At 39.5% G+C, this 23,569-nt stretch overlaps 1 protein-coding gene across 3 annotated transcripts in view; it reads left to right on the top strand.

The window, feature by feature from the left end:
* Positions 1 to 23,569, top strand: part of cherp (calcium homeostasis endoplasmic reticulum protein) — a 33,529-nt gene that overhangs the window by 7,087 nt on the left and 2,873 nt on the right. For all 3 annotated transcript variants that reach the window (XM_067415326.1, XM_067415325.1, XM_067415324.1), the window contains 12 exons: positions 2,250 to 2,361; positions 2,481 to 2,570; positions 5,659 to 5,872; positions 9,915 to 10,075; positions 11,423 to 11,864; positions 16,557 to 16,798; positions 18,631 to 18,764; positions 18,851 to 18,937; positions 20,022 to 20,165; positions 20,256 to 20,372; positions 20,479 to 20,573; positions 22,153 to 22,338. In XM_067415326.1, the coding sequence (XP_067271427.1) occupies positions 2,250 to 2,361; positions 2,481 to 2,570; positions 5,659 to 5,872; positions 9,915 to 10,075; positions 11,423 to 11,864; positions 16,557 to 16,798; positions 18,631 to 18,764; positions 18,851 to 18,937; positions 20,022 to 20,165; positions 20,256 to 20,372; positions 20,479 to 20,573; positions 22,153 to 22,338 (2,024 nt within the window). The remainder of the gene's footprint in view (positions 1 to 2,249; positions 2,362 to 2,480; positions 2,571 to 5,658; positions 5,873 to 9,914; positions 10,076 to 11,422; positions 11,865 to 16,556; positions 16,799 to 18,630; positions 18,765 to 18,850; positions 18,938 to 20,021; positions 20,166 to 20,255; positions 20,373 to 20,478; positions 20,574 to 22,152; positions 22,339 to 23,569) is intronic.

Raw genomic sequence — 23,569 nt, 5'->3', positions numbered from 1 at the left:
AATCTTTCTGATGATACTGAGTTTGTCCAGATAATGTGTGATGAGCAGTGAATGTTGAACAATAGTAATCTGAGGCCGGATGATCTTTGAATCGTAAGGGGTTAAGAGATCTAAAGTTTACTAATATTAGTCTCGAAATTCCCCAGCTGAAGATAATTATGCTCTGCTATGATTTTGTAGATGGACCATTTTGAGAATACTTCTCTGTAGCGCCACTTTTGACGACGTCCACTCGCTTTAGCCTCCTCACCCACAGGTTTTGCTGCATATATTTACTTCTTTCTGAATGAAATCGATAAAATCCTACACCTTTTCCTGTTTATCTGATGGCGCAACCCCAAACACAACACGTTTTCGTCATAGTTTCAACTTTAAACAACAGCAATGTTCTTAACTATGTTACTATTTACAGTAGCCGGCTGATCTCTTCAGTTTGTCAGTAGAAGCCGCTCGCGTTCTGCCACCCGGAAGTATCTTGAGGTGATTGTTTACAAACATTCTGAAATGGTCTATACATAACCAGCAAAAGCAGCACAGCTTGAATCCCTTCCATACTCGTTATTCATATTTTTACAGTCTATTTTTCACCATGTAAACGACCTGACCGATTACTTTTAAGTGTGTGTCCTTTCATGACGTGACAGCGCGCCGCGCTCATGTTGACAAGAGAGGAAAGTTAATTTTTCTGAGGGGTAAACTTTTTATTTCGTAAGTTATGAAGTTAATGTTGGAATAATGACACAGCGTATATTGCCCCAGGCAGTTTTTACTTTAACTGCGCCTGACAGAAGAATTATTTTTTTCTGAGATGATTATTACACTTTACAACAAATAAACAGCGTATTATATAATACTGTATTAGTCCTGGTGGCCGTTAAGAGTTGCTATGGCTACAGTTAACACATAGCTGCTGGAGAAAACAGCGTTGACATTTTTGATGCGACCGGATAATTAACTCTCTGCGGGCGGATAGTAGCGCGGATGAAAAATATGTACAATATTTCTGAGGCGAGGTGGACGAGCTTGAGAGTGAGTGAGTCCTCTCATGAGGGAGCTCGAGGCATATAACAACGAGCGACACCAATAAAGGACGAGAGATCACCAGAGCTGGATTTGACGTTGAGTTGTGTTTACGTTTTATTATGTGTGTGTGTGTGTGTGTGTGGCAGTTGTCCGTGAGGGGCTGCCCACGTTACTTTCGTTTTTCGCTTAGTGTTACGCCCCGTGGCTCAAAAGGGACGCAACAATGAATGGGACACACGAAAGCCGAAATAAAATACGAAATTTATTAACAAAATAGAACTATACAGAAAAGAAACTTTATTAAGTGTAACAGTCAGGAATCGGTGTGTGTAAGGAATGCATGAAAGGGTAATGTGCTGTTGTAGTGTTAGATGTACCAAAGAAACAAAGTCAAACAAACGCAAAACAATCATCAAGTCCAGCCTGCCGCCCTCCCTGGGCCTTTTCCTCAGACTCCTTTTAACAAGGCCCAACAGGAAGTGAGCAACAGGTGTGCTTAATCAAACTATCTGAGAACAGCCAGTTGAGGGCGGAGCCAGCAAACCATCCTCCTCAGCCTGGAGAAACCCCACTACACGGAGTTGTCACACTTGGTTAAAGTCTTTTAAATGTTCGCTGGTTCCCGCCTCCTTCTTCCCCCCTCGAACATACTGTATTACAATTTCCAAATGTCCAATATCCAAATTACACATACATGCAACAACGATATGCCATTTAACCATCATGTCACCACCACTGCGACACTGCAACTTTTGTTGATGCCTCGTAGCCCAGATGGAGCGAGCGTTGCAGAAGAAGCAATTGATAAAATAAGTAAAAATAAAGTTGGTGAGTGGATTATATGAAATTGTTGACAACTAGTCTTTTAGGCCCTTTAGCCGGTTTCATTAGCCCATTCATGATGCTGTTGATGTTGAGAGAGGTGCAAGATAAAAAATTAAAGCATTTTAATTTGAATGATTTTAGCGTGTGTGATTTACGTAACGGGCCAAATATTAGCCGTTCTGGGTGGGTGCGGATTTAATTTTGATATTTTCAAAATCGAATCGTTTTGAATCAAATCGTGGCCTCAAAAATCGGAATCGAATTGAATCGTGAGATGGTAAAAGATTCCCACCCCTACTTCCTATATATCAAAATAAGAGGAAGAGTTCTCGGAAATACTTGCCAACTCCAACTGTGTGTTTCATGGCGTTTTATTGTGGAAACTCTTGATTTCTCCGCAGTCAGAGGAAAAATCAGAAGGATCTTTTGGCGGCTCTACAGAAGGTGGTGGTTCCCATTTACTGCACCAGCTTCCTGGCTGTGGAGGAAGACAAGCAGCAGAAAATCACTCGGGTACGATCACACTGTGTTTGTTCACAGATATCAGCAGAAAGTCATGTGATGTGTTTGCTGGCTGTGAATGTGATGGCGGTCGGTCTGACTTCTTCTGACGAAAGCTGCTTGTGTTTTAGCTGCTGCAGCTCTGGGAGAAGAACAGATATTTTGATGACATCACCATTCAGCAGCTGCAGAGTCCGGCTCTGGGCCTCGGACAGTACCAGGTACAGCATCACTAGCTGCGTTTCCAATACCCTTCAAATTGAACGAATTGAAAATATGCCCAATGAAAACGTGGCAATTTCGCAAAAACTCCCATATACCACGAAAAAGTTTTTACGCTCTCGTGAGGTGGTTTTTCAGGCAATTCGAAAAAAATAATTCTTTGTGGTATAACGTATTTTTTTTCCGCATTTACAGGTCACCTGGTGCAGTGACGCATTGCTGCAACATAGGGCCTTTATATTATTTTTTCCTCTCAATTGTTTTAGTTTCGTAGTTAGGCTGTTTTCTTTAGGGCTGTCAACGAATAGTCTAAATTCGAATATATACAGTCCCTGACAAAAGTCTTGTCGCTTGTGTACAAATTGACCTAAAGTGCCGCTGAAATATATTTCTAATCAAGATTTTTTTACAAGAAATGGCTCATTTTAATCCCACCAGCTTTTGTGATAATGTTTCAGTGAAAAACTAAACTTTCAAAAAGTATTCTAATATTCACAGCTTGGTAAAGCCCATTGAGTCAATTTTTGCAAAGACATAAGTGTTGTCACCTTGTCATATGAGCTTCACCTGTGACTAATAATGGATCAATTAGGTCTCAAGTGTGTATAAAAAGAACCCCCGTACACTAGACCTTCACATCAACTGCAACTAGACCTCTGCAAACATGCCTAAGATTCACCCTGAGACTAAAGTTTTGATTATCAAGAGGCTGAAGACCAGATCCACTGCTGATGTGGCAGACACCTTCAATGTGTCTCAGCGTCAAGTACAGAGGATAAAAAAAAGATTTGAAGAGACTGGAGACGTTTTTGACAAGCCCAGGTCAGGCAGACCCCGCAAGACAACTGCTCGAGAGGACCGTTTGTTGGCTCGAAAATCCAAGGCCAGCCCATTTTCCACTGCAGCAGAGCTCCACGAGACCTGGTCACATGAAGTCCCTGTGTCAACCAGAACAGTTTGTCGGATTCTGTCTCGAAATGGCCTCCATGGTCGAATCAGTGCCCAGAAGCCAGCACTTAACAAAAGACAATTGAAAAACCCTGTGGCATTTGCCAAGGCCCACAGCCTGCTAAAAGGATTGACACTGGAAAAGTGGCAGAAGGTGGATTTTTCAGATCTTCTGTTGAATTACACCACAGTTGCCGCAAATATTGCAGGAGACCTACTGGTGCCCAAATGGATACGAGATTCACCCAGAAAACAGTGAAATTTGGTGGCGGAAAAATCATGGTCTGGGGTTACATCCAGTATGGGGGTGTGCGAGAGATCTGCAGGGTGGAAGGCAACATCAATAGTCTAAAATGCCAAGAAATCTTAGCTACCTCTTATATTCCCAACCATAAAGGAGGCCAAATTCTGCAGCAGGACGGTGCTCCATCGCATACTTCCATCTCCACATCAAAGTTCCTCAAGGCGAAGAAGATTAAGATGCTCCAGGATTGGCCAGCCCAGTCACCAGACATGAACATCATTGAGCATATGTGGGGTAGGATGAAAGAGGACGCATGGAAGACGAAACCAAAGAATATTGATGAACTCTGGGAGGCATGCAAGACTGCTTTCTTAGCTATTCCTGATGACTTCATCAATAAATTGTATGAATCCTTGCCAAACCGCATGGATGCAGTCCTTCAAGCTCATGGAAGTCATACAAGATATTAAGTTTGAATCTCACAGCACCACAACTTAATTTGCTGACATATTTTTTTATTTGCAGTAAATTTGTTCAATTTCTGTATAGGCGACAAAACTTTTGTCTTGCCAAAATTTGACCTTTCTGTCTTGATTAAATGATAAATATTTTTTCAGTGAAAATTATTTATTTAAGTGCATTAAACATCATTTGGAAGGGTTTTAGCTTTTCATATGAGCTATTTCTAACACCAATTAATTAATTAAAAGTCAGGTTAATATCAGGTATTTCTAGAAAATAGATAAGCGACAGGACTTTTGTCAGGGACTGTATTTGAATATTTTTTAAAAACGGATTCGAAGGTGAAAATTAATATTTGAATAAAACAAAATAAAAAACGGACGTTAATACGTTAATAAACATTAAATGTTTTCTTTTTTAATATGCATGTATTTTTTGATATTTTTAATAAACTGTTATTTTTATATTTTTTTATTTGAGTTAGTTGTAATAATTTTAGTTTTTCTTGTTTTTTGTTTTTATTTTATTTCTTTATTTTCATTATAATTTTAGTTAAACATTAAATGTTGTCCTTTTTAATATCTGTAGGTTTTATTGATATTTTGAATCAGTTGTTATTTTTTATATTCATAATTTTAGTTTTTAGTCATTTTGTTGGGATTTTAGTCATTTTTAATAGGTTTTTTTATGTCTATAGTTTTTATTGATATTTTGAATTAGTTTTTATTTTACATTGTATGTTTTTATTTCAATTTTAGCTTGTGTGCAAAATGCGATTAATTTTGATTAATTAATTATAAAGCCTCTAATTAATTAGATTAATTTTTTTAATCGAGTCCCGGCCCTAATACACACACACACACACACACACACACACACACACACACACACACACACACACACACACACACATACAGTTTTAATTGGATATTTTAAACCAGCTTAAATTTTTATATTTTCTGTTTTCATTTTAATTTGTTAGTTTCAGTCAATTTTTTAAATGTTTATTTTATTTTATATTTAGTTATATTTCTTTAATTTTCATTATTAGTTTAACATTAAATGTTGTCCTTTTTTAATACGTCTAGTTTTTATGGACATTTTGAACCAGCTTTTATTTTTATATTTTATTTTAATTTTAGTTCAAGTTTTAGTAATTTTGTTTTTTTTTCTTTTCTTTCATTTTTAAAAGTTTTTGTTGTTGTCTTTTTAAATACGGCTAGTTTAAATTTATATTTTTAATCAGGTTATTTCTTTTTTTAATTTTAAATCTAAATTAATAAAATAATATTTCAGTACTTCAAGTTACAGTAAATGAAAGCAGTTTTTTTAAAGATTTTTTTTTATAGTTTAAATTGCAGTAACCCAGGCACAGCTGGTCGTGTCAGACACAGATGTGATGTTCATCATGTGTTTCTCATGCGTCTCTCCAGGCGTCGCTCATCACGGAGTATGCCCAGGTGGTGCAGCCCATCCAGGTGGCCTTCCAGCAGCAGATCCAGGCGCTGAAGACCCAGCACGAGGAGTTCGTGAGCAATCTGAAGCAGCAGCAGACGGTGGCGGTGGCGGCAGCAGCGGCTGCGGTCGGTCAGCTGACCCCTGCCGACCCTGAGGTCAAGAGCCAAGCGCCCATGAGCTCTCAGCCTGGTAAACCGATACTTCACGTCCTCACACACAGATGCAGTCGCATGAAACACACATGCTATTTTGTTTTCTATGAAAGGACACGTTAAATCAATCAAAAGTCATTTAAGATGCTACAAAAGATTTCAAATAAATGCATAGTTTCCACATCTCAACTGATTTCAACATTGATAATAATCATAAATGTCTCTTAAGCAGCAAATCATCATATCAAAAAGATTTCTGAAGGATCATGCGACTAAAGACAACAGAAAACAGCTGTTATAAATTAATACATTTTTAACAAAAATGGATTTTACTGCCTTTATAAATACTGTAATTCATAAATAAAGAGACTTAGAGAGACCTTTTGATCAGTAGTTTGTCACACATGTATTTTTTTTTTTTTTGTGGATTTGCTCTGATGATTTTATGGTCATGTGACGTCATTCCAAACGTCACACGTGTTCCATTCTAAGCCATTTATGATGTCATACTTGGAGTGCTTTCTTTTTGCCATTCCGAATATGACGCGTCATTCCTGGCCTCTGACATAATTCCGGACTTGACAGCAGTTCTTTTTATGATGTCATCGCTTATTTGCTGTGACATCATACTTGACATAATTATAGTCTCGTTGCCCTGATCATAGATATGCATACGTAGATGCCTCATTCGAACGCTGCAGGCTAGTGTTGTCACGATACCAAAATTATGACTTCGATATGATACCAGACTAAAATACCTCGATACCGATACTAAATCGATACCACGGTAAAAAAACAAACAAACAAACAGATATGATAACAGAACGTATTATTCATTGTTTTATGTTTTTTACTAAAAATTCACTTGGCCAGCATGTTCCTGCCCTGGTTTTTGCCCATTCCTCCTCTTATTGCTATAATAAGTACATGCATGTGTGAACATCCTCACAGAGATCACATTATCAATCATCTTATCATTCACTGACCTTTAACTTCTCAAAACCTTATTTTATGATATGAGTAAATTAATGTTTTTTTAAATTTATCTTATAATATAGATTTTTTTAATTGTATCTGTTTTGAAAAATAAGCAAAAAATGCAAATTACATAGCCTGACGTGGTCATACTCAATTCTGTTCAGAATATGTGCTGTGATTATGGGGTGTTTCAACCGAACCAGGAAAGACCTCGATTGGACAGACCCACAACCAATCAGAGCAACGAAGTGACGTCAACAGAGCTCAACTGCACTGTGTTGCCAAGTCCGCGTTTTTTTCCTCGGTTTGTTTTCTATGTCCGCGGGTTGAAGCGACTATTATGTGATATATAGACCCATGAGTGCGAATTTTAGCAGGGTAATCTTGCCAAAATAACACACATTTTACCCCCTAAACACCATTTTTTCCTTGGAGAACCCCCTGAGAAGCTATTGTTTAGGTCTATTAGTTGGCGGGTTTTGTTGTAAAAACTTGGCAACCCTGTCTGCACGCACGCGATCTTTGCCGGTGTTGTAAAAAAATAAAATAATTTAAAGGTCCCATTCTTCGCGTGTTTTGGAAGCTTTGATTGTGTGTACAGTGTGCAATATAACATGAGTTCATGTTTCGTGTGTAAAAACCCCCCAGTATTTTTCACACAATTGACTTATCTGTACAGCGCTGTTTCCTCCGTCCTAAAAACGGCCTGATGATTTCCTTGTTCTATGAAGTTCCTCCTTCAGAAATGCATAACGAGTTCTGATTGGGCCAGCGCTTCCCGTGTTGTGATTGGACAGCAGCTTAGCGCACTTTAACCGGAAAGGTCCCGCCTCTTACCATAGCGGGGAGATGCAAGCGCTGAATGCGTGCTCTTCTCCACGTGGGAGAGCAACGAGACCACTCCCCCTATTTTTTGTGTTCCTGTGGGCGGAGGGTTCGTCAACAAACGGTTTTAGTTGCGTCATTACAGCAGGAAGTGCAGGGGTGTAGTCCAAAACGGGCGTTCGCTGTAGGCTTTGAAAGGGAACTTCTGTTAAATTAAATATCTCGCTTGGCATTGAACTTTGAGCTTTATAATTTTACAGGTATTATTTATGCTCTAACAGCAACATTACACACTAACTAAAGTTTGAAAGATGGAATCGCGAAGAACGGGACCTTTAATGATACACAGAGCACTTACCCAACATGGTCATCATTTCTGAGAGAAATAGTGAAGGTGAATGCAGATACAAACAAGCTCTTCGTTTAGGATTTGAGTAAATATAATCCAAGCCCCTTTGATGACGTGATGATTACGTTACTGTTGATCATCTGTCCGTCATCGTCTGGTGATGAACACATGAAGCCCCCCACTGAGGATCTCATTGGTCCGAACAGTTTCTGTTTGGGGATAATTACTCCTCTATGGATCGAGGCCAGACAGAACCGCCCGACCTAAAAAAATTGTGGGCGGGGGGTAAGTTCGGCTGGCATCCAGGCTACAAATGACAAACAATATGACAAAAACAGTGCTTTATTTTTCAGCTATAGGTCTATTTAACAGCAGCAAGTCAAGAAAGAAATTAAATAATCAAATATAAAAAATTCTTACTTAGTCTACACTCTATAATTTAACTATACACTGATTCTTAATAAATATATTTTAGTTATTTAGCCAAATGTGGTGGTTTTCTATTTTTCACTGATTGCTTAACATCAATCTCACAGAATAGGTCTTTCTTAATTAGGGCTGAGTGATAAAACGATAACAATAATTATCACAATATCATTTCCCACGATAAAACGATAACAGTTCGATAAATTCTCGATATAATGCTTGCGCGGTAAGCGTAATGCTGCGCATGCGTGTTGCAGACCGGGCTTCTGGGTGCTGCACGCGCTGTTGTTTACAGTGGCTGACAGGCTTGGAGGATCGCAGTGAAGTGGAGCGAGAAAAATGAGCGATAGTGAAGAAAATGCAGCGCTCACGATCAGCTCCGAGGACACAGATATCGTTGACGAGTTAGTTTACTCAACTTCAGTGGTATGGAGATATTTTGGCGATCCCATCCGACATAAAACAGAGCGACGTGCATGGGCTGCTTATCATAGGTTCACCACACGGAATCTAATTATTAAATGATCGTGCTGCTTCGAAGTTCTTCCATATAACATTGAGCCCAACACAGCGGTAAATCTACATTAACTACATTCACACACAGGCTTATCACCTTGTTAGTTGTAGTGGGTGACTTGCAAGCTAACGCTTCCAAACTATAATCACTAAAACATCGGACTTGTACATCGCTAACATAATTGTTTGTCTTTGGTGATGTATTAATGACTCCGCATCGCCTGTATCAAAAGAGAAATAATGTCATCCGATGTTTAAAATGAATAAAATATACTTGACAGCTCTTACTGGAGATCCACAAATACTGAACTTTGCTCTCTCCCTCCTCTCGTGACCGGCCCACTGTCGGTGATGTGTGTGTGTGTGTGTTGGTGAGATGGGTGTGTGTGTGAGAGAGCAATGCACGGGGGACCAATCCACTGTGAGGCAAGAGAGGGGGGACTCTAAATGTTTCTTAACTTAAAATGATTTATTTATTTATTTTTGTTGCCGTTTGCATTTTTAGTGTTTTACTACTTACACAATTAAGTAGCCTAATAATATTATTGATATACAGTGTAGAGTAAAAAAATGCTTGCCACAATTATTTTAATAAATAAATCTACCTCAGTTTAAATAAATTGTTCACCTGTTTGGGAAGTGTTTGTCATGTTTTGACAATAAAGGATAGTTTAAAACCACAGTTAACTGACTGTTTTCTACATCTTTCACTCAGGAGCAAAAATATGCCTTTAAACTTTAAAGAAATAGATTTTACATTTATCGTGATATTTATCGATATCGACTGATATGGAAAATTATATTGTGATAATTTTTTTGGGCCGTATCGCCCAGCCCTATAATGAGGTATCTACGTGTACATAATCTATGGCCTTGATATCATTCTTTGACTCACTGCGATGAATTAGGATGTCGTTCTTGACTTGTGATATGTTGTTGTTCTTGCTGTTAATTATGATGTTGTTATTTTTCACGCTGTCATTAGAGCTGAAGCCGGCACTGACCGGTCCTCCACCTGCTGATTATGATGCGGCTCAGACTCATCCCTCAGACTCGAACCCCTCGGCGTCGCCTGACATTCCTTCCTCTAAACCCGGCTGGTTCGAGTCGCAGCACAACATGCAGTCGTGGAACCCGCAACAGCCTGTGAGTGACAAACTCTTTCCAGGTGTATATTAATATTAAAGCAGCACTAGGTAACGTTTGCTCTCGGGGTCCCCCTACAGTTGTCCTCTACTACTGTAGTAAACTGTCATCCTACATCAGGGGATGCCATCGCGCGTGCATTTGTTGACATGACAACCCTGATAGCCCTACTATCTAGTGATGAGGGGGTCGTCTCATAACCCGCGGACCCCGTATGTCTATTTAATGGTTGCGGGTGCGGGGCGGGTTGTAAAAATATATACAGTGGTGCGGGGCGGGCCAAATAACTTCATAAAAGCGGCGCCGCGGGTTGGAAAAAAAGCCGACCCGCCCATCACTAACAGTTCCCCTGAACACTGCAGGAGGAGTTCACATGCAGGTGTTCTTCTGGCGGCGCATGTGAAATGTCTTCATCCCAGGAACAGTCAGTGGCATGTTTCAGCTTGTCATATGAATATAATTTCATGGGTTTTATTTTTTTCAAACGCCAAATAATCGCGATGCTCACGTTTACAAGCCAGTGTCATTATAGTAGTCTATTGGTTACCGTTTTACAGAATCTATATGATACTTCAGTTCAATGTTTGAGTGGTCGGTAATCACCATAACAAGCATGACAGCATCGGTCGGGCACGCCTCCTTCAGCTCACGCCGACGAGCAAACGCTGGTCACATGTTGATCCTCGTCCTACCTTTAATCCCATCACTTTTTCGTTTCCTCTTATTGCTTTCCTCCAACAAAACCTTTTCTTTCTTATGTGTCTGTGCTGCTTCGGACATGACTATATTTTCCGACGAACAAAGTTAAGCTCGCACGTCCGAATGTAAAGTGTGTGTGTTGGTGGAAGTGACGTATATGCCGTAAAGCAGTCGAATTTATTAGTTCTTTTTGTTCTCGGGTTACTACCCCAAACCCAAAGTTTAAAAGTATGATTAAAACGATACAGACCCCATCAGGCTATGGCAGACGAGTCATTCAACCTATTGTAAGTCGATTTATCATCACAAGAGTCTTGAAAATATATTAAGAAGGTTGAAAAGTTACCTAGTGCTCCTTTAAAGGGTTACTTCAGTGATTTAGCATTAGGCTTTGAATTTAAACTGGGTCATTAATGTAGTAGAAATGTGAAATTATTTTTGAATTCGGTGCCTTCTAGACTAAAGACAAGTCATCGATCATTCGAATAAACTCCCGAGTTTCTACTGATACAAAGCCATATGCTAAATCGCTGAAGTAACCCTTTAATACAGTCTCCAACAGTCACTTTATATTGTCGCCACAATATATATATCGCCACACCGCCCATCGATAAAATAAAAATGTATATATGATGTTTCTGCCTCCAGCCGCCGTTTGACCCCACTCAAGTCCCGCCCCCCTGCCCGCCCTGGAACAGTCACGAGGGCATGTGGAATGAGCAGCGAGACCCCAATTGGAGCGGCGGCTCTAGGGACGGCGGCCCCGGAGGCCCCTGGAGCGGCCAGAACGAGCCCCCGCCCTCCTGGAGCGGCCAGTTCGACCAGCCTCCGTGGAGCAACCAGCCGGACCAGCCTCCGCCGTGGGGGCAAAGGGAGCCCCCGTTCCGCATGCAGCGTCCTCCACATTTCCGTGGGCCCTTCCCTCCCCACCAGCAGCCGCCGCCGTTCAACCAGCCGCCCCCGCCGCCTCACAACTTCGGCCGCTTTCCGCCCCGCTTCATGCAGGACGAGTTCCCCCCTCGGCATCACTTCGAACGGCCGCCGTATCCGCCCCACCGATTCGACTACCCGCAGGGAGACTTCCCAGGAGGTGAGACTCAACTCTACTATTTATACTGAATTTTAGGGGTGTAACGGCACACAAGTCACGGCTCTGTACGTATTTCGGTTTTGGTGTCACAGTTCATTTTTGTCTCATTATAACAAGTGGAAACAACTTAAAATACTATCGAAGCAAGTTTCCATCACTAAATAAAAATAAAATAAAAAGAGTAATTGCAACTTTTATCTCAGAAATTCAGATTTTTTTCTCACAATTGTGAGTTTTAAAGTCAGAATTCGGAGATATAAACTCACAATTCTGACTTTGTCACGCATTTACTAGTTTATATCTCAGACTTATGACTTTTTATTAGAGTCCTGCAACGGGTCGGGTACCCGCATAAAAGTGTCTAAAACAGGTGGATTGGGACATTTATAAAATTCACGGGTGGATAGGGATGGCTCGATACCACAATTTTGGCTTCGGTACGGTACCACAATCTAATACCCAAGTACCGATATTAAATCGATACCACGCGGTCTGATATTAGCGCCGGTATATTGAATGAATGAATGAATGAGGCATTTATATAGCGCTTTCATATGTACTACTGTACACCCAAAGCACTTTACACTCATGTCAGGGGTCTCTCCTCAACCACCACCAGTGTGCAGCATCCACTTGGATGATGCGACGGCAGCCACAGTACAATGGCGGCAGTGTGCTCACCACACACCAGCGATAGGTGGAGAGGAGAGAGTGGGATAGAGCCAATTCAGTGGATGGGGATTATAAGGAGGCCATGATTGGTAAGGGCCAATCGAGGGAATTTGGCCAGGACACCAGGGTTACACCCCTACTCTTTACGAGAAGTGCCATGGGATGATATTGATGATGGGAAAAATTGCACGCGAATGAGTACAATTATGCAAGTTTTGAGTTTATGAAGTGGGAAATTACCACAAATGTTAATTAGTAAATTAATCAGCAAAGCTTATCACATCAAATCAGTCATTTGAAAACTTTCTTGTGAGAAATAATTTCAGCAAAAATGTCTTAATTACCAAATTGCTTCTGGTTTTAAAAGACATCTTACTACACTAAAGCAATCTGCATAATCCGATTCAACATTTCACGCTCGTCTCAGGATGGAGAACGGAAATCATTTGAACACGCAAGCGATGTTATAGCATTTCGTAATAACAGTTAGAGGAGATATGAGCTCATAACAACGACACACACACACACCTGTAACTTAGAGCTCGCACATTACATTTTTTATTTTTATTTTTTTTTATTATTATTTTAATTACTATATCTTTACGACTGTTTTAACTATGCTTGTTTTTAATTCTTTATTCGTCCATATGGTATTCTTTTTTTTTCTCATGCATTTGTTACCACTATTTTAATTAATTTCTATGTAAAGCACTTTGAATTGCCATTGGGTATGAAATGTGCTATACAAATAAACTTGCCTTGCCTTGCCTTGCCTTGACGCGCTCTGCTTTATAAGTGTTTCTTTCCGTTCGTGCTCCTTGAGCTTATAATGCTTTTGTTCTTTAAGCCTCGTTCACACCGCCAGCGACACGCAGCGACAAAGCGACACGATCCCATTCATTTCAATGGAGCACTGGCGACTTCCGGCCACACAAGCGACAGTGACCGTTGGCGACAGAATGTGGGCGTGTCAAGCGACACGAGACGCGCGACAAAAGTTCAGAAATTTCAACTTTATGCAAATGAGAAGCGATTATCGCGAGCGACAACCAATAGGAGTGAAGTCAGTGGAGTGCATGTGATCAGTCTGTTCTGCACTGGGAGGGTGTTCCCTGCTAATGACGTTAAAGGGAACCCGTAGTGGGAACGCCCACTAGCGACATGAATCTCTGGCGCTGGCGACATGCAGCGACAAAATCGCTGGCGGTGTGAACGAGGCTTTAGGCATTTTTTTACACACTGTTTAATGTTTTAAAAACCTTAAGATATAACGTAAGCGTGTTGTGTACATTGCCTAATCATAAGCTTGTTCAGAAATGGTGATGACATGTTTAGAGAAAAAAAGAAAGAAACGTCTCTCTCATTTTCTCAAAATACCTAATTCAAATAAACGAATATTTTTCGGACTTTTATGAGCCCAAATATTCGAATACAATATTTTGGGAAAATGCCCATCCCTAGTTTCGGGTCAGTTTGGGTAGCACGCTGCCATTTAGCGGTGAACTTCGGAAAAGCAGCGTATACCGAAATATGCAAAATCATGATATCGTACCGTTTGAAATAAAATATATACCGGTATTTTTCCAGTACCGGTATACTGCGCATCCCTAATCACCTGCGAGCCACACCGGTCTCGAGTCCTCTGAGGGACATCGGAGGCAGAAAAGGACGAGCGACACCAATAAAGGACGAGAGATCACTAGACTTGGATTTGACGTTGAGTTGTGTTTACGTTTTATTATGTGTGTGTGGCAGTTGTTCGTGAGGGGCTGCCCACGTTACTTTCGTTTTGTTTGGTTAAAGTCTTTTAAATGTTCGCTAGTTCTCGCCTCCTTCTTTCCCCCCTCGAACATACTGTATTACAATTTCTATGTCCAAATCACACATGCACGCAACAACGATCTGCCATTTGACCATCACGTCCCCATCACTGCGACTTTTGTTGATGCCTCTCGTAGCCCAGATGGAGCGAGCGTTGCAGGAGTAGCAATGGATGAAGTAAAAGTAAAGTTGGTGAGTGGAGTAGGCTAGGCTATGAAATTGTTGACAACGAGTCTTTAAAGGCAGAGCCTGTTTGATTAGCCCATTCATGACGCTGTTAATGTTGAGAGAGGTGTAGGATAAAAAATAAAGCATTTTAATTTGAATGATTTTAGCGTGTGTGATTTATCGCGGGGTCGGGTAACGGCCAAATATTAACGGGTCTGGGCGAGTGCGGATTTAATTTTGATGTTTTCACGGGTCGGATCTGGTGCTAAACCTTGCGGGTACAGGCGGGGACGGGTCTCCAAAAATCGACCTGTGCAGGACTCTGCTTTATATCACAGAATTCTGACTTTATAACATGCAATTGAGAGTTTATATTTTAGAGTTGTGACCTATATCACGCAATTTCCAGAAAAAAAGTTAGAATTGTGACTTTACAACTCACAATTGTGAGGAAAAAAAGATAAGTCGCAAATACTCTTAGGGCCCTATAAAATCCGTTTTATTTTTTCCCAAATTCCGTTTTATTTTTTCCTAAATTCCGTTTTTTCTGTTTTAATTTTTGCAAATTCCGTTTTTTCCGTTTTAATTTTTGCAGATTCCTTTTTTTCGTTAAAATGTTTGGCAATTCAGTTTTTTTTTACCCTTTACTGTTATTTTGGTGAAAAAAGAGTGTGCTTTTAATGTTAATATAATAGAACATAAAACAAAAAATAGGAATGACCTTAAATTTATTGAGGTAACAAACATCACATTTACTTTTTAGGACGAATATGATGCAGCATAACACTGCACTTCAAGTACTTCAAATATTAATGGTTATTAGCTTTAAATTTTCTGGTAAAATAAATTATAATAGTTTATATAAGTTAAAATGAAAGTGCTCCAGTAGCTTTTTCTTTCAAGTAAATTTTTTAAAAAAGAACTAAAAAAAAGAAATCATAAGAATCATCTTTTACATACAGTACTAATAAGCAAAACATTTAAAGCTGAAAATGAACATGAAAAAATAAAACATTTCACCATGAAATCATGTAGTGAATTGTTCAGTGTGTTTAACGATCACCATTATGATCTCCAGAGCTGTGAAAAATAAAAATACACGAAAACACAACACTGCCTGAAGTTTTTTCCCCCAACTTCAAAGGCCCCTTTAAATGATTAAAACTAGATGCTTAATTTTAACTTTAAGGTTACTTTTATCATGTAAACTACCCATATACAGCATGTTAAATGCATATGTTTGGAACAGAGGGGAAAACGGTCGCATTTACAGCAGATATGCATTGCTGCCTAATGTGCCCATTATAAATCAAAGCACGAGATGACAGGGGTCGAGCAGAACACCGGAAAATCTGACAGAATGGACAATATTTGTCTGTCTGTGCAATACACGAGCCGCGGTGCAATGGTCTCGCTCTCCATACGCAAAGCTTCTGCGCCGCCTGCACGTGCAGTGTCAAACCGGCGTTAGCGTCGAGTTTCTTAACTTTTTCGCTGCCGAAAGCAGAGCCGTGGAGACCAACTTTCGCCGTACTTCCATTATTTTGAAAGGCGAGCTGAAATGACGGGAGGGGTTGTGTCGCGAAGATATGCTTCCCCAGGTCTGCACTTTCCTCAGACATTCGTTCTCCACCCACACGACACAGAATTTCATTACAAATATGTAAAATTCCGGGGAAATCTGCGTTAACACCAGATTCCGCGTTAATATGCCAATTCCTCGATTCCGTGATCGCGGAAATTATAGGGCCCTATACTCTTTTAATATTTTATTTAGTGGCGGAAACAGCTTCCATAAAGTACTCCGTCAGAGTACATGTTTCCATTACACCCCTACTAGATTTACATTTATTCATCTAGAGGATGCTTTTATCCAAAGTGAGTTACAAGCGAATTATCTCAATGTCTTTTCTTCCCTTATTATGAGCGTGAAACGGCTTCTGGAACCAGAGCTAATGTAGGGCGGGGCTTGATTGTGTCCATGGGGAATTGTTTGGATGGTAGCACATTATAATGTTTTTCTCGTATCAGAGATCGGCCCGCCTCCCCATCACCACCCGAGCCAGAGGATTCCCCCTCCAGGAATGTCGGATCCTCCTCCGTGGGGTGGAAACCAGCATCCCGAATTCGGACCTCCGCCTCACGGCTTCAACGGCCAGGCGCCCCACATGCGACGGCAGACCCCGGCACACGTCAGTCAGGACGACCCCAGCCTGGTCCCCAACGTGCCCTACTTCGACCTGCCGGCGGGACTCATGGCGCCGCTTGTTAAGGTTATTTCACATCTGATGCCAGAGGCCTGTTGCATGAAGCTGGCTGAACTAACTCTGAGTTTTAGTGTAGGTTTAGAGTTAACAAATCCAGATCAAACCAACCTGGTTTAGATCAAGGATCATGTGACTAGAGTAATGATGCTGAAAATTCAGCTTTGACATCAGGGATAAATTTGTTTTTACAATATGTTACAATAGAAAACAGTTATTTTAAATTGTAATTAATAGTCAACAAAAATATTTTTTACTGCATTTATAAATACTATAATTAATGAATAAAGAGACTAGGGATGTTATTTTATAAAAGCATATCTATATGCTTTTATAGACAGTGGACTAAATGCTACTACAGTTAGCCGTCTCATTACATAATCTTAGTGTGTGAAGTGAATAAATCCCTCACACTCAATTTTTCATAACGTGCCTGTTTATACTTAATAAACCAATAAAAACATTTGGCGCCAGGTCACAGCGTTTGGGTTTGCCAAAAGTAAACCGGCTAAAACACTCGAGGTTAGAGCCGGGGCGGACGAGCGTATGAAGCGTCATTCCGCATAAGATGGGCTTACATTTGGAAATATATTACATCTACATTTCAGTGGTAACACATAAGGTGTTGATCATCATCTTTCTTTATTATTGTTAGCACTACCTCGAACTAAAGCGCCGTCTCTTCGGAGCTGTCATTTTCTTAAATGAGCCCCGGCAATGTTTCAAATGAGCTTCTAACGCTAGACAAACGCCTTTACAAATGCCCGAAAGATTGCTTCTGAGCGTCTCCTCAGGTCTACACGGTAATTTCTCTACTGTGCGACAGAGTCGCGTTGGTTATGACACAATCGTTAGCCTATTTTTACAAAAACAGCTTCTGCGGGGCGATAGTGTAAGATACAAGGTAATGGAGCCTTGTATGCAGTCGTGTTTATTTAGAAATAATCAATGGACAAATGGAGTCTTTAAACGCCTCAGATGTAAAGTTATTCACTGTCAAAGTGACAGTGAGAGTCAATGGGATGCTAACAGCAGGTGATGGCTTGGTTAGCAATGGCCGCCCTATGGGTGAAACGCTTTCCGAGCGCTAGATTACCCCCTTGGTTTAAACGAGCTTCTCATTGTACTGTTCTGTTCCGTTTTTCATTAAGAATAGTATTGACGTTAATATTAAACACACCATTTAATCAGTTTGCTCCCGAATTGATACTCATTCTAAAGTGAAAGTATAATCCGTGCACGGGTATTCATAACGGTGCGCATTATGAACGCAGACTTTATTCTTCTTGAAAGATAAAGATAGAAATGCTCACAGGAAGAAAAAAAGCTTGCAAAAATGATATACGATCCGCCTAACCCTGGCCAGATCCCAGAGATGTCGATTCGCACGGGACTACTATCACAGGACCTCTGTGTGCGGCGAAATATGGCTGGTCATTTATCATTTTTACATTTAACAAATTACAGACATGGCCGATTCGCACGGGATTAAGATCACAGACATTCTCTGCAAATATTACAAATCACCAGAGGTCTCCAGATAATACTAGTCCCGTGCGAATGGGGCTTAAGTTACCGAATTTACCGACTGAAACCAGCTTTGTGCAACAGGCCACTGATGGGAAGGTTGAATTCAGACCGTATTATTTTCTTCTATGTAATATAAATGCAGAAGTTATTGGGTTATTTAGAAAGCTGAGGTTCTAATCTTTCAAATGATACCATATATGTCTAGTTTTGTGCTGCGTGAGTTTTAAAAAGATTATGATGATGCAATTTTGGGTCCAAGAGGGGGTGCAGAGCTGAAGTGGCTAAACATGATTCTTTCTGTTTAATAATAGCTTGAAGATCACGACTATAAGCCTCTGGACCCCAAAGACATCCGTCTGCCGCCGCCGATGCCCCCTAGTGACCGTCTGCTGGCCGCAGTGGAGGCGTTTTACAGCCCGCCGTCTCACGAGAGGCCCAGAAACAGGTACGCAATCACAACTGCTATGTGCTTTTTTGTTGTTAGTCGTTGTCATTTATTTTAAATTGACATGAAAACGATAACTTTTCCAGCGAGGGTTGGGAGCAGAACGGTCTGTACGAGTTCTTCCGGGCCAAAATGAGAGCCAGACGGAAGAAGGATCAAGACAAACGCAACAGGTGGGAAATAAATTAACAAATGTGTCGTCCACAAGAACTAAAACTATTTAAAGCATATTTGTTCATTGAAATAAAACTGAAATTTGAATATCAGTCGGAAAAACAAACTAAAGAAATGTAGAAATGTTGCCCTTGCAATCTAACTGAAATAAAATAAGTTTGAGTCCAAATACTGAAATTACTAAAACTGAGATGATCTAAATATTATTATTATAACAACCTATAAAATGTAGATAAGATGACGACAACAATTAATTTAAATTAAAGCTAAAAATATAAAAATAAAAACAGTCTAGTAAACTAAAAAATAAAACATTCAAAAACTAAATAAAATACACAACAAACAAACAAACAAACATCAAAAGTAGAAAAACTATTAAACTGACATTTTAAAAATAAACAATTCAAAATATGAATAAATACTATGATGGGTTATAAAAAAATAATAAATCTAAACCTGAAATAAACCTGAATAAAACCTAAATATAAATGTAACAAAAGGCACAACAATATTAGTAAAACTACAGTTAATTGAAAATATAAAAATAAAACTATTTACTTTAAAACTAGAATTCAAAATATTTATATTATAATAGTATGATCAAATTACTAAGACTGAATTAAAAAAATAATAATAATATAAATATTAAATTACAAGAACAACACTGTTAGTAAAACTAGTTAAAAGTAAAAAGAATACTAAATTAATTAAAATAAAAACACATTATATTGAGTAAAGCTTACACTTAAAATGTTAAATCTAAATATTAAATACTATAATAGTATGTTTTATATATATATAAATAAAGTTTTATATATATAAAACTTTAAAATATAAGTTTTATATATATATATATATAAATTATTTATTTATTTTTTAAACACAAAAATGACAAAACAGTATTAGTAAAACTGATATTAAATTGAAGTAAACTAAATGTAAAACATAAATTAATATAATAATAATTCAATAGTATACAAATATTTTGAAAATAATTTGGATGTGACCTAAACAAAAGTGATTCCCTTTGTTTCCTCACTGGTTTCCTTTCATGTGATGATTTGATGTTGTTTTTTATGGAAGCACCCGAGGGAGTCCCTCCTCCCGCAGTCGGTCGCACAGCCGAGGACGCTCCACCTCGCACTCCAGCTCCAGGTCTTCCAAATCCTCTCGCTCCAGATCCCGATCCCGCTCCCGTTCTCGCTCCTACTCCAGATCTCGCTCGGGGTAAAATATCTGCTTTGACATTTCAGATTTTTTTTCTTTACAGTTACAGAAAGATGTTGAAGCAACTGTTTGTACAACTTTCCCCTTTAGGAGCAGGAGTCGCTCCAGATCCAGATCCCGAAGTCGCTCCCGCTCCAGATCTCGCTCCAAGTCACGATCTCCAGACAAGCGTCGCCAGCCGGCGAAATCCCGCAGTCCGACACCACCGTAAGTGGATCTACTTTTGTTACCCAAATCCAGTTAGCTTTTCGCCATCATCTTTTTTGGATTTTTTTGTGGTGAATATTGATATAGCATGCGGTTATTTCCGCAGCTCCACATCTGGTTTGGGTTCAGCTCCTGCCGCGGTACCCGTCGACCTCAGGCTGGGCGAAGAAAACAAGGGCCATCAGATGCTCATGAAGATGGGTAAGTGATCCAGAAGGCTGCGTATGAACCATAGACTGTAAACAAATATGGACGTAGTGTCTTTGGGTTTTTCAAGGGCATAGTGGAGACAAGCTGGCTGTTGCCATCTTTGCAGCCCGTCACTCCCGGTTAACCAGCAGACAGACGGCTATCCACCTGTCACTCAAAGTGGCCACGCCCTTAATTATGCAGAACTTTAAGGCTTTATATTAGGGTTGCACGATATTGGATTTTTGCCGATATCCGATATGCCGATATTTTTCAGCTCATTTTGGCCGATGCTGATATATGTTTATTTTTTCCCTTTGTTTGGAAACAACACCATTTTGAGCAAAACATATTTTTTTTCATTCTGGTTTCAGATTTCTGAGGTATCCTTACTAAAAGGATTCTTGTTGAAGATAAATAAATGTTAATAAAGTTCTTTTTATGATAAGAGTATATTAAAAGCTCTGAAAATAACAATAATAAAGTCAGTAATTTTTCACCCCAGATGCAGCTGTAACCTAAATATTGTATTTTTGGATTTAACGTTTGTGCACATGGGGGTGGCATGACATCCATTGATGCTGTCTTTTAATTCTACAATTATTGTAGAGCTCCTTGGATTATTTTTCATCATCCATTTCGTAAAATTTTATCACAGATTAATACACTGTATATAAAAGTATTTAATTTACAAGTGTCATGCTTGTGCTTTATGACATCATTACTGATTTGTTTATTCAGAACAAGAAGTAACTTCATTTTATTTGTTTATTCTACTTTTCATTGTATTACTGTAACAACAGCGCACCCACTACATGTATAAATATATAGCGGTCTAGCGGGAGGGCACTAGGACCTGGAGGAGCTTCTGCTGCTGTGGAGGCTGCCGCACGCGCTAGAGAGTGGGGAGACGCGATTGGGCTTGTTTTGGACTAGTTTTGTTGTGAAAACGTGGCAAATCTGCTGCTGACGGTCACGTCCTTCTGTACGTGCATTCAGAAAATCAAGGCAGCATTTAAAAACAGTCAATATAAATCACTGTACATGCAATGTATTTTCTTGTTTTCACTTGAAGAATGACCGCAGTGCTGACATGGTCTTATCGCTGTAGCACTCGTTGCACACGTGAGTTATTGCAGGCGCATATCAACACGTTATCATATCGGCAAGGCATATCGGCATAATGTTTTCATATCGGCCGATGCCGATTTTTATATTTTAAGCGTTTATCGGCCGATTCCGATGTCGTGCCGATAATATCGTGCATCCCTACTTTATATACCGTAAACGATTGAGTTATAAAAAAATTAACCTCCCTCACAGTCGTCATGAAGGGCTAAATTAGCCGTATAGACCAAAACGACAATTTGTACCAGGCCCTAGACATGTTTTATTCTGCTGTAAAGTTGGGCATTTTAACATGAGCTTGATGAGATTCTGCTCCTTCTGGAGCCGCTCTAGTGGCCAGTTGATGAACTGCAGTTTAAGTCACTTCCGTATTGGGTTCAAGAGAAACTGCAGGAGGAGCCGCTTGGTATGAATAGATACCTCCACTGATGCAGTGTTGAATACTGTCCTGTTCGTCCTGCAGGCTGGAGCGGGTCAGGAGGTCTTGGTGTTAAAGAGCAGGGCATTCAAGATCCCATTAAAGGAGGAGACATCCGGGACAAGTGGGACCAGTATAAAGGAGTGGGAGTCGCGCTGGACGACCCGTACGTGAACTACAGGAGAAACAAAAGCTACAATTTTGTCGCGAGGATGAAAGCACGAGAAAAAGGTATTTGTGTTTTTACGGTGGAGAGAGGAGGTTCAAAAAGGGTTTTATTAATCATTCTTTAGTGTGTAATGTTGCTGTTTGAGCTCTGAGTTCTTCTCTAAATCACTGTCAGTGTTTCTGAACCCCCTGAAATGCCTCCATTTGTAGTTTTGAGTTTTCTTCCGGGAACAAACGTCACATTATTCCTTATTTAAATCATTAATATGCAGAATAAAGGGGTGGGGTCTGGTTGAGTTAGTTAGTAGTAGTGGTGTAACGATCGTATCACGATTTGAGGTTGTCGATACGATTCAAGGACGACATTGGTTCATTTAGAACGATACGATCTGAAACGATTCAGTGACTTGAAATCGATTTACTAACTTTTTAGCCAAAAATTTAAATCGGTGTGACTGAAATAAATACGTACAGGTGAAGTTTCCTAGATTCCTGTTGTTTCTTTTAAGGGAACCAGGGGCCTGTACCATGATGGTAGTTTAACAAACTCAGGGTTAAAGGATTAGTTTCGAGTTGACAAAACCAATCCATTGTATTAAGGCTTTGTTGGTCCCATGATGCTGATCATCAGCTTTCTTTGTCAACTCAGGCTTTGATCCTGAGTTCAGGAGTTTAGCTGTGACATCAGCAGTGAACAGCCAATCACACGCTGTGGAACTTCCACAGATTCACTTCTCGCGAGAGAAGCAGTGAGATTAATTTCTCTTTTCTGCAGAATACTGCATGATTGAAAAATATTAAGAATAATAAAAAAAAAAAAATACACTGCAAGAAGAAAAGTTGTCTATGAAAGAGGACAACTTTAAGAAAAAAATTGTATATGTTAATGCAAGTAAACGTTATAAAGTTAGTTTAGTTTATATAGAGAACATTGAACATTTAAGCTCAGTAAGCTTCTTTTTAATAGGCTAGTTTTATTTATTGATTTTAAAGCTTATCCATATGACTTTATGCAGGTGATGTTATTTATATGACTTGTGTATTAATTTTAACAAAGTGCCTATTAATGATTGATTAACTAAAATGATAAATGTGTAATTGATTAAAGGTATAATAATTACATAAATTATATCTAAATCATTCAAAATGAATATTATTATAAATAAGCATTGTTAAAAGCAAGACGCTTTAGTCTTTAAAAAACATTTGCTATGTATTATGTAATTTGGAGCAGAAACAGGGGAGTGGCTTTATTGAATCAGAGGTGTGTCACTTTACTCACAGCTGATTGGTC

The sequence above is a fragment of the Pseudorasbora parva genome, chromosome 14, assembly GCF_024679245.1.
Source record: "Pseudorasbora parva isolate DD20220531a chromosome 14, ASM2467924v1, whole genome shotgun sequence".
In the NCBI taxonomy this organism is placed as follows: Eukaryota; Metazoa; Chordata; class Actinopteri; order Cypriniformes; family Gobionidae; genus Pseudorasbora; species Pseudorasbora parva.
Note: the sequence above shows the minus strand (reverse complement) of the source record. Positions and strands in the feature narration are given on the sequence as shown.